Below are 15,332 nucleotides of genomic sequence, written 5' to 3' on the forward strand. Positions count from 1 at the left end.
TGTTTGGTTCGGCTTTTAGAGAAATTTTTACTTGCTGGTACCCTTGATTTTCCAGTGACATTTGTGCAGCCTGCATTTAATCATATGATGATTTATATAAGCTTTTTCTTTGCTCTCTTTTTTCAAATCTTTCTAATTGTTTATGTGCAATTTTGTCGAGATTTCTGGGAGTTAATTTTGTTCAAAGACCAAGTATTGTTCTTCAATTAAATTACTCATCTGGATGTTAATTTAGTTCAAAAGCTAAGTATTGTTCTTCAATTAATCTTACAAGAAAGCATATGAGAACGTGGCACACTAGTGTTCGATGAAATGTGTCTGAGAATCTGTCAATATGATATATTATAATTTTGACTCTCCTCTTCAGCTCCGGCCCCAGGTGCGTGCAGGCGACGTGGACCTGGTCAACGATGTCTTCATTCACAGTTCCGGACGACAGTTCTGAACCTCTGGCGATTCCGACTGATAAAGAGGTCAATAACAGCAAGGTAACGGAATTCAATGTTTTGTGTTTGTTATAGAGGCATTTTTGCAACAGTGTATCCGAGAATATTTCTAGATAGTCTGTCCAGATAGCTTAGAATGTGTTTCATGATGAATATGGCTGAAGCGGTTTTGGCTACATTTTGGATTGCCCATTAATATTTTTTATTGTTGCTTCTTTTCTGTTAAATTACTCCTCTGGATGTTAATTTAGTTCAAAAACTAAGTATTGTTCTTCAATTAATCTTACCAGAAAGCATATGAGAACAATACTTGTTGACCTTGTTCAAAAACTAAGATTTCTGGGTTTTGGCTACTTTTTGGATTGCTCATTAATTTTTTTGTTGACCTTGGCTGGTACAAATACATATAAGAAAAGTACTATCCTTTTATCAACTTTTAGTCAGGTTCAAATTTAGAATGCATTTGTATTCATGAGGCATTGGGGTAAAGTGCCTGTGTTCTGTGTTTTGTTGTTATTTTTTCATCCTTTTAAATTTTGTTATGGAAAGTGATCACATTTATGAGTGTCAACCATTTATCCTCATTCATATTCAAATGTAATATAATATCGATTTTGTAAGAACTTTTTGTCAATAATTTATGAATTTTTGTCAGTGAAACAATTTTCTAGCAGCATTTGATCGGATGCTAGTAATTTTTGTACTGCTGGATAATTATTTGTTTGTCTCAGCTAACAGAGTAACTATGGGGTTCTGTACACAACAAAATGTGGAATTTAGCCGAGAAATTTCAACAACAAAGTTTAAACTTTTTGATATGGCTAAAAACAGATTCTCTTCTTTCTCGAAACCCTCACATTTGTCTTATGGTCAGGTTTTATGTGGTCACTTGTTTATGCTTGCGACAAGAATACAAGTCCAAGGATGCCTTGTTGAAAATATCTGTGTCCCATGTGCTTCATCTTCTGCTGGTTAAACCAGAAATATAACCGTTGGATCATTTGCTAACAATTAGTAGATGATTAATTTCCCTTTTGTCGTAAATTATGGAACTTCCAGGAGTTTGAAGGGCTCTCAGGTCCAATGAGGAAGGATGTTTCACAAGTTCGTAAGAAAGATGGATGAGATTAAGAAAGAGTTATGGCAACTAGGACATACCTGCCAGAAGAAGGTAACACAACTTGGATTTTTACCACATTTTGGTGTTAATGTTTACTGCTATGCATATGCAATTATGGATAAATTCGTGCGGGTTCATGATGAATTTTGGGTTCGTAACTGGTCACAGGAAAGGAATACAGAGATGCACTTGAGGCTTTCAATGAAAAGAACAGAGAGAAAGTGCAGCTTATCACAAAGCTAATGGAGGTGAGTTTGTTAAACAATTTTTTACTTGGCATAGCTAGGGTAGCAATTTCATGGATGGTTTGAACTCGAGCCAGTCTGGCCAGTTTGGAGTTAGAGTGGGGGCGGTTGTGCCTGCTTTGACAAACTACCAATCCTACAAAATTTGGGCTTACCTCCGGTTAGGAGTTCAACCCGTCTAAACTCTCAACCGATTCAATGTTTTGAGATTGTTTTGTTGTGTTGTTACATTTGATGCAGCTGGTGAGTGGAAGTGGGAAGACGAGGATGAAGAAGCTGGAGGAGCTGAGCAAGAACATAGAATCTTTAAAGTGAAGAAATAGCAGCCTATGTGGGTAACTGATGATCTGATTAGGTTTGTGTGATGATGTGTATAAGGTGACGTTTTTCGATGTTTACATATATGGGTGGTGATTGGCATTTGGTGTAATTTCTAAGTTGGTTTGTTTCATTAATTAGTGTAAAACATTTGGCTGATTTAGGCAGGAAAATACCCTTTAAATTTATTCGGGTTTGTAACTAAAAGCATCTGGCCTTGCATTTTCCTTGTCATTTTTCCATGTATCCAAACACTGTACTATACTACTTCCTAGTGTAATGTGGGGTTCTTTGAATTTATTCCTATTCTTTGTTTTATTTTTTTATCGATTGCAAAGGCCATGATATTTATGTAATAATGTCAAGTTTTATGAGTGATTTTGGGACAAATGGAGTGTGTTTTGTTCAATTTTTCGTTAGTACTCCGCTCTATACGGAACGATTGCTTTTTCTATATGAAAGCCCACTTCATAAATCTTTCCAGATTACAAGATTTTAAAGTAGGAAATATAAACCGACCCATGTCCTTCATTTTCGACGGGGCTTCTGATTCAGTTCCTCCTTTCAAGCTCAAACTGAACTGTTTGATGTTATTCTTAGAGGTAATGGAATCTCGGATTCCATACCAGAGGAATGGTTGTTGAAGATATCTTCCCAACGAACCCAACTATACTTGCCTTACAATCAATTTTGTGGAAACTTTCCATCTCATTTGAAATGGCCAAATCTAATGTTAATTAATTTGAGTCATAATCAGTAGGAGGGCCTATTCCCATTTCGGTGGGCCGCTAATGTACTTGCCCTTTATCTTAAAAGCAATTTATTTTCCGGGCCAATGCCCTCAAATATTGACCAAATGATGCCCGAGTTGCAAATATTGTCACTTGATGAAAATCATTTGAATGACACTATTCCTCCCTCTATTTGTAGCATGCATGAGTTGCAAATGCTGTCTCTAAGGAGCAATCAATTTTCTGGAGAACTTTCTCATGCATGGAGTGTGGAGAGCATAATGGCATTTCTAGATGTTGGTCAAAACAATCTCTCTGGTAAGATTCCCACTTCATTGGGGGTACTAAGTATGCTGGAACTATTAAAGCTCAACGACAACAATTTTGATGGTGAAATTCATGATGCCTTGCAAAATTGTTCGTGGTTGAGAAGTACTGAACTTGGAGACAAGAAGTTATCTGGGAAAATACCTCTATGGATAGGAGGGTCAAACGTATCTAAGTTGTCTAGGCTATGATTACAGTCTAACTATTTTAGTGGACATATTTCCCAACAACTGTGCAATCTTCATGGCTTTGGCATCCTTGACCTTAGTCACAACAACCTTTTAGTTACTATTCCAATGTGTGTGGGTAACTTAAAATCTCTGGTCGATGATAGTTATGATCAATACTCTTATGATGGGGTTGAGCAAGCCACACTGACCGTAAAATGAGAAGAACTTGTGTATAATAGCACTCTATATCTTGTAAAGAGCATTGATCGTTCATCAAATAATTTACAAGGTGAAATCCTTGAAGAAATAAGCAGCCTCATTCTATTGGGCACCATGAATTTGTCCATGAATAAATTGAGTGGAAAGATCCCCTCCAAGGTTGGAAACTTGCGTTGGCTCGAAACTCTTAATCTCTCACACAACCACCTTTTGGGATAGATTCCTCAAAGCTTGTCATCTTTAACCTTTTTGGCCCACTTGAAATTATCTTACAACAACTTGTCCGGTAGAATTCCTTCTGGAAACCAACTTCAAACGCTCAATGTTTCATCCATTTATATGGGCAATACATGGCTATGTAGCGTTCCCCTCTCAACTAAGTGCCCTGAAGATGACTCTTTTGCTGCTAAGGATGCAAAGGACAAGAATGAAGATGGAAAGGATAAGTTGTGGCTTGATGTCAGCATGGTACGTGGCTTTATCGTAGGCTTTGGAACGTTTGCGGCACATTGATCTTAAAGACATCGTGGAGGTATGCCTATTTTCAATTCTTCGATGACATCAAAGATAAAGTAGCACTAGCAATTGCATTGAAAGTGACCCATTTCAAAAGGTTTTTATTCTGAAGTTTGATTGTGCTAATATATAATGTAATGTTTTTCCCTTTCTACTTTGTGTTTTGGTACCTGCAACTTATGTATTAAATAAAAGAATCTTTTAGTAAGTGTTCCCACAAACAATTGTGTAACGGCTGTCCATTTAATACAAGAATTCTATCTAGTTTGTACTTATCAATTGCATAATACAAAATATATATGCAACGTTTATCTGTGTAATGAGATGTGTGAATAGCACATCCTTTAACAAACTAACATTATGAACTAGATAAGCACATGTATGTATTCTTTCCTTTTACACTTGATGTCGTTGAAAACAGCCAATGGTGTGTAGAATTATCAGAGAGACGATCCATACGGCTCACTTCCAACAACATAGATATTGTCCCCAACTTGGTAATTACCACCTGCACAATCTGTCAGGTGTGGGGTTTTATCACAAAAGGTCTCGGTATTAGTTGGAGTGAGATTAAGATATTTAAACTCTTATTTTCTCATTGATACAGTCGACGTGGAACCTAATTAGTGGGTCACACATGGGAGATCCACACATCGACAACCACGTAGAGCCAAGGAAACTCACCCTACACGCGGGGCCAAAGGACCCACTATCATCGCGTGAGGCCAAGGAGACCCACCCATCACGTCGCAGTACATGGGCCGGCTCTCTGGCTCTGATACCATGTAGAATTATCAGAGAGATGAGCCATACGGCCCACTTTCAACAACACTGATATTGTCCCCAACTTGGTAATTACTACCTGCACAATCCGTCAGGTATAGGGTTCTATCACAAAAGGTCTCGGTATTAGTTGGAGTGGGGTTAAGATATTTAAACTTTTATTTTCTCATTGATACAGTCGATGTGGAACCTAATTAGTGGGCCACACGTGGGAGATCCACACATCGACAACCACGTAGAGCAAAGGGAACTCACCCTGCACGCGGGGCCAAAGGACCCACCATCATCACGTGGAGCCAAGGGGACTCACCCATCATGTGGCAGTACAGTATAGACCAGCTCTCTAACTCTGATATCATGTAGAATTATCAGAGAGACGAGGCATACGGCCTACTTTCAACAATACCGATATTATCTCCAACTTGGTAATTACCACATGCACAATCCGTGAGATGTGAAATTTTATCACAAAAGACTTCGGTATTAGCTAGAATGAGATTAAGATATGTAAACTCTTATTTTCTCGGATCAACGTGGAACATTTCCACGTCTCGATGCTGCAAAAGCATACAAAAATGGGAGGGAGACAAGGAGGAAGAATTGGTGGTTCGATATCGTCGAGGGTTTTCTGGTATTCCTGTTCCTTGCAGAGAGAGAGGTGGGAGAATTCGATGGCGTCTTATGGGTTACTGTCCCATGCCGAGAGAGTGATGGGAGATGTATGGGGTAAAGGAGAGGCTTTTCTTCCATTTCTGCGATGCTGCAAAACCATACAAAGTAGGAGGGAGACAAAGAAGAAGAAAAGGAGAAGAAGTTGAACCCTTGAACTGGGAAAAGGAACGAACTTGTAGAGGCGATTGAATTGGGTTTGAAGATTTGAGGGTTTTTTGGCGTCTGTTGCAGAGAGAGATTAGGGGATGGGTCTAGGGTTTGCAGAAAGCGATTCAAGTGAGGGGCTAGGGCTTGAGGGATGGGGCTCCATCTCTGTTCTCGCTTGCAAAAACTTTCCGCTCTTCAGGTAATCTCTCGGTTGAAAGCTTCTAATTAATTTTTTTCATTTGGGTATTTTTTTTTTCTATGGATTTATGTATTTTTTTTCCCCATTGAATTCGAAATGAAATCAGAAAAACGGATTTAGTAAACAAATTGATGAAATTTTTATTTGCGTGCCCTGTTTTTGATTTGTTTGGTTTGGCTTTTAGAGAATAAAGTAGCTTGCTGCTACCCTTGATTTTCCAGTGACATATGATGATTTATTAAGCTTTTTCTTTGCTCTCTTTTTTCGCATCTTTCTAATTGTTTATGTGCAAATGGGGTTGAACGTATTAATGAGTGGTTGTGTTGTTTGCAGCGAGCTCCGTTCAACGTAATTTCAGTTCTTAAAGACAATTTTTTCAAGATTTCTGGGTTTCTTTTTGCTTCTTCTCTGTTAAATTACTCATCTGGAAGTTAATTTTGTTGAAAGACCAAGTATTGTTCTTTAATTAAGATTTCTGGGTTCTTTTTTTTGCTTCTTTTCTGTTAAATTACTCATCTGGATGTTAATTTAGTTCAAAAACTAAGTACTGTTCTTCAATTAATCTTACAAGAAAGCATATGAGAACGTGGCACACTAGTGTTCGATGAAATGTGTCTGAGAATCTATCAATATGATATATTATAATTCTGACTCTCCTCTTCAGCTCCGGCCGCAGGTGCATGAAGGCGACGTGGTCCTGGTCGACGGTGTCTTCCTTCACAGTTCTGGACGACGGTTCTGAACCTCTGGCGATTCCGACTGAGAGAGAGGTCAATAACAACAAGGTAACGGAATTGAATGTTTTGTGTTTGTTATAGAGTCATATTTGCAACAGTATATCAGAGAATATTTCTAGATAGTCTGTCCAAATAGCTTAGAATGTGTTTCATGATGCATATGGCTGAAGCGGTTTTGGCTACTTTTTGGATTGCTCATTAATAGAATGCATTTGTACTCATGAGGCATTGGGGTAAAGTGCCTGTGTTCTGTGTTTTGTTGTTATTTTTTCATCCTTTTAAATTTTGTTATGGATAAGTGATCACATTTATGAATGTCAACCATTTATCCTCATTCATATTCAAATGTAATATAATATCGATTTTGTAAGAATTTTGTCAATAATTTATGAATTTTTGTCAGTGAAACAATTTTCTAGCAGCATTTGGTCGGACGCTAATAATTTTTGTACTGCTGGATAATTATTTGTTTGTCTCTGCTAACAGAGTAAATCTGGGGTTGTGTACACAATAAAATATGGAATTTAGCCAAGAAATTTCAACAACAAAGTTTAAACTTTTTGATATGGCAAAAAACAGATTCTCTTGTTTCTCAAAACCCTCAAATTTGACAGATGGTCAGGTTAGGTTTTATTTGATCACTTGTTTATGTTTGCAACAAGAATATAAGTCAGTATGATATATTATCATTCTGAATCTCCTCTTCAGCTCCGGCCACAGTTGTGTGAAGGTGACATGGTCCTGGTCGACGGTTCGGAAGCTCTGGCGATTCTGACTGAGAAAGAGGTCAATAACAACAAGGTAATGAAATTCAATGTTTTGTGTTTGATATAGAGGCATATTTGCAACTTTGTATCAGATAATATTTCTGGATAGTCTGTCCAGATAGCTTAGAATGTTTCTGCTCTTCTGCTTGGTGGGTTTTGTTTGTTTTTTTTCAGAAGATAAGTGCAATTCTGTCTATTGTTCCTGAAATGTTTGTGTCTCAATGATGATTTCCTGATTCAGAAGGCTTACCTGCATAACAAAAGAGTTCATTTTTGATAAAAATGTAATTATTTGGTGTTTTAAAGGCTCATGAATTTTCTAAATAATCTCACACAACCCTAAACACTAGAAAGTAGAAGCACCATACCTCTCTCTTTGTTTGGGTGAACGTTCACATCAACATGTTCAGGTGGTAACATAATTGACATGTATATGAAGGGTTTTGATGCTTTTGGCAATGTTGCAGCATAAACAACTTCTATAGCTCTCTTCAGATCACTGCAATCTACCGATCTATCTGTGGTTTGAAAGAAAAACGAATAAGAAAACATATCAATGATGTAATTCTGACATCAGTATGTTAAAACAAAATTAGGGGACTACTTATATAAATAGCCTCCAAGGCGTGAAATTAGAGAACTGTCACCTACGATTTACTATAATTTCCTTGTGTTGATATGGCATTGCATGAATAGTTCATACCATTTATAAAAAGCACCATGGTCATCTTCTTCGCAACATAATTGGAATCGGAGATAAAGCCGTCCATCTGAAAAACTGAGCTAGAAGGATCTTTATCTGAAGCTTCCATTTCATCAGACTGCGAGCAACAGACACTCATACTGCAAGGAATCGTAAATTCGTAAATAAATTTAGAAATAATTCAAAATTTAATAAAATGGAATAAATGAGTGCAGAAGGGACTGACGCGTATGCCTTGGCTGTCGTCGGAGACTTGGATGAGTTTGAGGCCGCCGTCCTTGACGACGACGTTGATGGAGGAGGAGCGGGCGTCGAGGCTGTTCTCGACGAGCTCTTTGACGGCGGAGACAGGGCGTTGGATGACCTCGTCGGCAGCGATTCGGTTCACCAGAGACTCTTCTAGGAGGTGAATTTTGGGAGGCTCCGTCGCGACTTGCTCTTCTTCTTCTGCTTCAATTTCCATTTCCGTTGCACTGCCAAAATTTCTATTTTCGTTTGGAAGCGCCAAATTTTCCCGGCACCGTCAAAATGAAGAAGAAACGAGTTATTTATTATTATTATTATTTTTTTTTTTTGGTTCAATAGAGGAGAGTAAAATTAGGTTAAGAATTGCGTTGCCATTTAATATTACGGTGAATAGTATTTTTCTTTATTTATAAGTGAGAAATTTTAGATTCGATTATTACCAATAACAAGTTTAAACTAGGTTATTATGGCTAGATCAATGTGAGACTTCATTCTTCTACTTGTTTGTTCAAAAATGAAAGAATCACATTACGAAAATATACATAAGTGTACTAACAGTGAAAGAGGTATATTTGAGATATAAAAATTATATTTACATTTCATAAGTTTTTGGTAATAGCATCTATGGTAGACAAAAAGAACACTAAAAAATGTCGACAAGAGGCAAGAGTTTGGTCGAGATAACCTACAAAACACGATAAACTCGAGTTACTCTATTCATTAGCCACAAAATTTCATCTTAGAATAAACACGGCAAAGTTCACAACTTTAAATAATGTGTAAAAATTCGTCAAAAGTGTGCACTAATTCACCAAGAGTGTAGTTGTTGCTCGCACCTACAATTCTAAGATATCTAAATGTGAATTTTCTCAATTATAGGTTAAATAAATGATTTGAAGCTCGCCTTCACGGTAAATAAATGAGTAATTCTCCTTTTATTGTTCTAAAATTTTTCAAAATTTGATCATTTTTCATACAAGTTTAATTTTTTTGGTACTTTTGTACTTCCGTTTGTTTGTTTTGTCAAATGCTTTGTTAATTAATGAAGTGGCATGGCTTTAGTTGATGATGCTATCATGTCATCAATTAACAAAAATATTAATGATCAGGTAAACAAAAGTTAGGTTTTTACCTAAAACATGTAACCTCACAAAGGAATTTCTTTACATCCCACACTAAATGAGATTTTGTTGATGTACGAGTTAAATTATGGACATGGCCTGTGAGATTTTATCTTCAAAGGCACCAGTTCGAGTAATAGTAAAACCACCTTCTTCGTTTTGCAAGTAATAGTGGATTACTCACACTACTACAAAATTAGCTTAATGTGTTGGAGAGTGGTGGTAGTTTATACGATATAGTGTCGAATAAAGGGTAAAGAAAAGGTTTTTTTTTTTTTTTTTTTTTTTTTTTTTTGTGGGGGGGGGGGGGGGGTGTTGATCTGGAGCTTGCATGTACACGGATTGGTCAGGGAAGAGAAATAAGGTTGAGAGGGAGTTTGCGTTGAGAGAAAATGAGTTGTATATGGAGTCTGAGATTGATGAAATTACCAGTTTCCCAAGTGCTCCAAGGGCATGTCAATGGATGGGAGTAGGATTTTCTCCCCTTCTATTACTACAAAACAAAGTGTCATTAGCAAGGGTCAAATGCCGTCGAAAAAAACATTTTTCCGTCACAAATACTTATTGCCGCAAATAGTAAGTGATCCTCACTTGGATTGCCAATCGCCTCTCTATCGTCTCTTCCAATCCCTTTCATCAAGTATGATATATGAATTTCCACGGCTAGCCATAAGGATTTTCCACCAAAGACTAATTGGTGTGCCAAGACTTCCACAGCTAGCCATCTCATTCATGCATTCACTATATCTGCTCCTACACGGCTTCATTAAAATTTGGAAAAGTCCATAGGAAATCTCGTGCATTTCTTATTTGTGAAAAAAAAAATAAGAAAGCAACGAGTGTAACAATGACTGTTTTAGACTGTTAACAACAATTTCACCGTTTAGAAAAATTGTAAATAATGACACAATAGTCATATCCAAGTAGTGACTACCAGTCTACCAGCATGTGTGGTGTAGGCGATGGACTTGCAAACTTGTTCAACCCGACAAAGCTAAATCCGTTTTCGTAATTTACCATAAGAAAAGAACAGTAAAGAAGGTGATAAGTTGTCAATTGTGATAGAACATGAAGACCCTTAATTCAAAGTCTCCGCTGCATATGGATTTCTACAACCTGTCACAACCAGGTACCAGTTGTGTCAACAAAGGACTTGCAAACTTGAAAAAGGGGTTGTGAACATCCGCCACTCATTTCGTTTTCCAATAAATCGGTTTTTTAAGATAGGGAATTTAGGCTACTTAGTACTACAGTCTATTGGTATTCCTTTTCACTTGTAAGTGAGAGGTCTTATGTTCAATTCTCGTCCAAGGTGAGTTTGAACCACATTATTACTAGCTTATTGTGAGGCTAAGCCCACCCCCTCCCTTTAGTGTAGATAATATCAATTGTTAAAAAATAAATAAATAAATAAAAAAGAAAAAAAGAAGGACATAGGGAACTTGGAATTTAAAGGAAAACAAGAAACAAGACTAAATTCAAAACAGGAAATAAAGCACATCCTAATTGAAAGATGCAAACCTAAATCCATAAGAGCAAGGAAAGCTAAATATGTTCTCACACTTTCCGCTTTTATTATTCTCCAACAGGGTCCAAAACTAGGGTTTACATGGCATATGTTAAATCAGGAAGAAACCAAAGTGGTGTTAATTAGGATTATATTTCATAAAGATGATCATTGTAATCCTAGGAATAGTATGATTACTTGTGTAAGAAGGAATCACAATTCTTGAGTGAAACTAATTTTAGTCAGACTAGTACACGGATATACCATGATAATCACTATATATAAAAATGAAAAGTAATTTATTTTTTTAAGTACAACAATATATTTTAGACTAAGAGGATGGTGTAGTTCGGCTAAATCAGACAATAGGCAACCTAATTTAGTATCAAATTTGTCATTCACGAGATTCGAACCTAAAACTTCTTACTTACAAGTGAAGAGAAATACAACCAGACCGTAATACTTCAGTGGCAAAAGAAAAAGTACTTAACAACTATATATATCTCACAATTAGCAAGACCTTTTCACATCTCTCTCCCTCTCGTGCGTACCATAGTCAATACCGACAACGCTTACACAGTATATGTTATACATACTATTTGGATATGTTCTAGTTTGTTTCAATAATTTTTCTTGATGAAGAGTCTTTCGTTTGCTTTCTATTATGTTACTAGTTGCATGGAAGAGTGCAAATTGCTCGCTATCTTTCAATGGTCATGACCATTATCATTTACCATTTATATTAATTGCGATTGAATTAGTTTAAGTTTTGAGATTTAAGTAGTAAACAAATCTGATCACATTCATCAACAATAATTCATGTGGTGGTAAATGCACATAAAAATGCACTTTGAGTGGAAAAATTAGGGTTAGAAGAAAACTATTTCACTGAATCTCGTGCAATCATTAAAACCACTGGCGAAGCTAGTATGGGGTCATTGGTTACCCTTGACCCCAATAACTTTAAAAACTTCATGTAAATTTGTTTTTGTATTGTATATGACCCTTATAAACAACTAATGCAAACTAAATTACAACCTCCTTCTTCTACTTGTTCTATCACATTTGTCTTCATTTTCTCTTTTCTTGTGCGATCTATTGTGCGCACCATGTGCTCGATGAAATACCTTAGTTAAAAAACCTTGCCAACCTTCAATATTACTCCACAATATCATGGACCCACCCTCTAAAAGCTACAAACAATAGTAGTTGTCAACATATGTTGACATAAACTTTCAACATATGTTGACATGAATTGGCAGGTACCTACTAGGTGCTCGATGAAATAGCTCAATAAAGCTTTTTTTAGTTGATATTATGACCCTATTATTTAAAAATCCTAACTTCACCACTGATTACAACACAATGCAATTGTAAAAAATTCTATACTTTATCGATGTATCAGATAACTAATTACAACATATGGATTTTCCACCAAAGACTAATCGGTGCGCAAAGACTTCCACTGATTATAACATATGGACTTTCCACCAAAGACTAATCGGTGTGCAAAGACTTCCACATGTAGTTAGCCATCTCATTCATGCATTCATAATATCTGCTCCTACACGACTTGCAAACTTTTAAATATCCAAGTAGTGACTACGAGTCTACCAGCATGTGTGGCGTAAAATATAAGAACATATTCATATCGGTTTTCGTAAGTAAGTTGATAAGTTGTGAATTGTAATGGAACATGAAGACCATTAATTCAAAGTTTTTGCTGCATATGGATTTCCACAACCCATCACAACCAGGTACCAGTTTTGTCGACAAGGGACCTGAAGACTTGTGATGGAACATGAAGACCCTTAATTTTTTTCATTTGGGTGATTTTTTTTCAAATTGTGATTTGTGATGGAACATGAAGACCTGAAGTCTTGCAAACTTGTAAATATCCAAGTTGTGAATTGTGATGGACCCATCAAATTGTATATTTGTGTTCTAAAGCCTTTTACTTCTTTCGATTTCTTTACAGCTATTATTTTACCCATATGTGATTTGTAAAGTGGAAGATTCGGTTTCATATGTCTGAGTATTTAGGGTTTTGTACCATGCAAACTTGAGCTTATTGATCCAAATGGCTAGAACAGTGTACTCAACCAATTTCATATCCTCTTGGGCTAAGGAGAGTATATTACTTGCCAATGAGAAATATACTTCATATAATAGCAATGTGATGATGTGTGGTATGCCTTAATTAGGGATATTTTTGTGTAGTAAGAAAGCCATAGAGAGAGAGTCACATTTTTGTTTTTTTTGGATTTGCTTACTGTAGTGATTATGCAATGAAAGCCAAGGACAAACAATTACATGCAAAGCACATGGAAGGTAAGCTTTTGTAATGTATCTAATGGCATAGTCAAAGAGTTGTCCATCTAATGTCTACTCTACAACGATTGTAGAGTAGATCTATTTGTGTTCAGTAAAACTATGATCAATTTACATGAAATGAAGATAAATTGGTTTTTTTTTCAACTTAATATTTTTTTTTTGGATTTTTGTTTTTGAATTTTTGGTTTATGTATTTTACAGAGGTCATGAACTCTGATGGAAGTAATTCCCTTTTTTTAAACTAATTTCCAGAATTTTTGTAAATCTGGGGTTTTGTGCACAACAAAATATGGAATTTCAACAACAAAGTTTAAACTTTTTGATATGGCCAAAAACAGATTCTTCTTCTTTCTCAAAACCCTCAAATTTGTCACATGGTCAGGTTTTATTTGGTCACTTGTTTATGTTTGCAACAAGAATACAAGTCCAAGGATGCCTTGTTGAAAATATTTGTGTCCCATTTGTTTCATCTTCTGCTGGTTAAGCCAGAAATATAGCCGTTGAATCGGTTGCGAGCAATTAGTAGATGATTAATTTTCTTTTTGTCGTAAATTATGTAACTTCTAGGAGCTTGAAGGGCTCTCAAATCAGATGAGGAAGGATGTTTCACAAGTTCGTAAGAAGATCGATGCGATTAACAAAGAGTTAAGGTATCATTTGGTATGCAGACGGGACGGGACGAAACGGAATGGGACGGGACGGGACGAGACAGGACGGAATGGAACGGAACGGAGTGGGAGCAAAGATGCCCTCGGATGGAAACAAGGAGGAAGAAGAAGGAGACGGAGAGGTTATAATTTTGTGTTCCACGGATGTGGAATGAGTCGTTCCAGGGGGGTGAGGCAGAACAAAAATTCACCTAAAACTCGTCCCGTGGAACAGCTCGTTCCACCCGTTTTAGGCACACCAAACGTGGGACGGAACGTTTTGTCCCACTCTGTTCCGTCCCGTCCCACGTACCAAACGGTACCTAAAGCCACTAGGACATACCTGCCAGAAGAAGGTAACACAACTGAGGTTTTACCCTATTCTGATGTTAATGCAATTATGGCTCAATTCGTTCGTGTTTGTGATGAATTTTGGGTTTTTAACTTGTCACTGGAAAAGAAGTACCGAGATGCACTTGAGTTTTTCAATGAAAAGAACAGAGAAAAAGTGCAGCTTATCACAAAGCTAATGGAGGTTAGTTTGTTAGACAATTGTTTACTTGGCATAGCTAGGGTTGCAATTTCATGGATGGGTTGAACCCGAACCAGTCTGGCTAGTCCGGAGTTAGAGTGAGCATGGTTGAGCCTGCTTTGACAAATTACCAATCCTAAAAAATTTGGGCTTACCGCCGGTTAGGAGTTCAACCTGTCCAAACTCTCAACCGATGCTGCTTATCTCTCATTCTATTTAGTAAAAGTGTAGAAAGTGTTTATATAATTCAACGTTTTGAGATTGTTTTGTTACAGTGAAAGTGAAAGTGAGAAGACGAGGATGAAGAAGCTGAGAGCAAGAACATGGATTTGTTACAGTGAAGAAGTAGCAGCCTTTGTGGGTAACTGATGATCTGATTAGGTTTGTGTGATGATGTGTATAAGGTGACGTTTTTCGATGTTTACATATATGGGTGGTGATTGGCATTTGGGGTAATTTCTAAGTTGGTTTGTTTCATTAATTAGTGTTTGGTAAAAACATTTGGCTGATTTAGGCTGGAAAAGACCCTTTAAGTTTAAACAGGTTTGTAACTAAAAGCATCTGGCCTTGCATTTTCCTTTTGATTTTTCCATGTATCCAATGATATTTATGTAATAATGTAAAGTTTTATGAGGGATTTTGGGACAAATGGAGTGTATTTTGTTCATTTTTTCTTCAGTACTGCGCACTATATACAGAATGATTACATTTTCTACCCTTTTGTGGATTCTTCACCTAACACCAAAAAGTAATGAGTGCTATTATGTCCACAATGTCGTCTAATTTTTGACCCACTTTTTAATGAAAGTTTTAGTGACAAGTTTATTCTATTGCAAGACTACATG

The 15,332-nt window shown here is 36.7% G+C and overlaps 3 protein-coding genes across 9 annotated transcripts in view; 2 read left to right on the forward strand and 1 right to left on the reverse strand.

Annotated features, from left to right (window-relative positions):
• Positions 1–15,332, forward strand: part of LOC125469902 (receptor-like protein EIX2) — a 39,854-nt gene that overhangs the window by 18,781 nt on the left and 5,741 nt on the right. The window contains exons 3-6 of one of the 2 annotated variants that reach the window (XM_048568047.1): positions 368–488; positions 1,506–1,617; positions 1,735–1,814; positions 2,052–2,429. The exons of the other annotated variant lie outside the window; for it this stretch is intronic. The gene's annotated coding sequence lies outside the window, so the exon portion shown is untranslated. Of the gene's footprint in view, positions 1–367; positions 489–1,505; positions 1,618–1,734; positions 1,815–2,051; positions 2,430–15,332 lie in introns of those variants that run through there. 2 annotated transcript variants of the gene reach the window in all.
• Positions 5,385–15,332, forward strand: part of LOC103955195 — a 37,941-nt gene continuing 27,993 nt past the window's right edge. Inside the window, exons 1-5 of one of the 5 annotated variants that reach the window (XM_048568069.1) lie at positions 5,385–5,893; positions 6,570–6,678; positions 7,117–7,252; positions 7,339–7,431; positions 8,316–8,845. In XM_048568069.1, the coding sequence (XP_048424026.1) occupies positions 7,148–7,252; positions 7,339–7,431; positions 8,316–8,510 (393 nt within the window). In that variant the 5' untranslated portion in view covers positions 5,385–5,893; positions 6,570–6,678; positions 7,117–7,147 and the 3' untranslated portion in view covers positions 8,511–8,845. Of the gene's footprint in view, positions 5,894–6,557; positions 6,679–7,116; positions 7,253–7,338; positions 7,432–8,315; positions 8,846–15,332 lie in introns of those variants that run through there. The other 4 variants (XM_048568067.1, XM_048568066.1, XM_048568070.1 and 1 more) reach the window with 4 other exon arrangements.
• LOC103955194 (DNA mismatch repair protein MLH1-like) lies at positions 7,431–8,309 on the reverse strand. Of its 2 annotated transcripts, XM_048568080.1 has the most exons (3): positions 8,101–8,309; positions 7,766–7,915; positions 7,431–7,647 (listed from the first exon to the last, which is right to left on the reverse strand). In XM_048568080.1, the coding sequence occupies exons 1-3, from the start codon at positions 8,237–8,239 to the stop codon at positions 7,616–7,618; spliced, it is 321 nt and encodes a 106-aa protein (XP_048424037.1). In that variant the 5' UTR covers positions 8,240–8,309; the 3' UTR covers positions 7,431–7,615. The 2 variants fall into 2 exon arrangements, 1 of the variants encoding a protein (XP_048424037.1); XR_007252196.1 differs by having other exon boundaries at positions 7,431–7,915; positions 8,049–8,309.

This window comes from the organism of the source record quoted next, unplaced genomic scaffold (genome assembly GCF_019419815.1).
Source record: "Pyrus x bretschneideri cultivar Hongxiangsu unplaced genomic scaffold, Pyrus_bretschneideri_v1 Contig47, whole genome shotgun sequence".
Classification (NCBI taxonomy): domain Eukaryota; kingdom Viridiplantae; phylum Streptophyta; class Magnoliopsida; order Rosales; family Rosaceae; genus Pyrus; species Pyrus x bretschneideri.

What these genes read in the sequence shown, in the direction of transcription:
- LOC103955194 (XM_048568080.1), bottom strand. Translation starts at nt 8,239, where the DNA reads ATGAGTGTCTGTTGCTCGCAGTCTGATGAAATGGAAGCTTCAGATAAA. An exon ending in CATGGTGCTTTTTATAAATG is followed by an intron (nt 7,916 to 8,100) that starts GTATGAACTATT and finishes TTCAAACCACAG; the next exon opens with ATAGATCGGTAGATTGCAGT. An exon ending in TCACCCAAACAAAGAGAGAG is followed by an intron (nt 7,648 to 7,765) that starts GTATGGTGCTTC and finishes TTTGTTATGCAG; the next exon opens with GTAAGCCTTCTGAATCAGGA.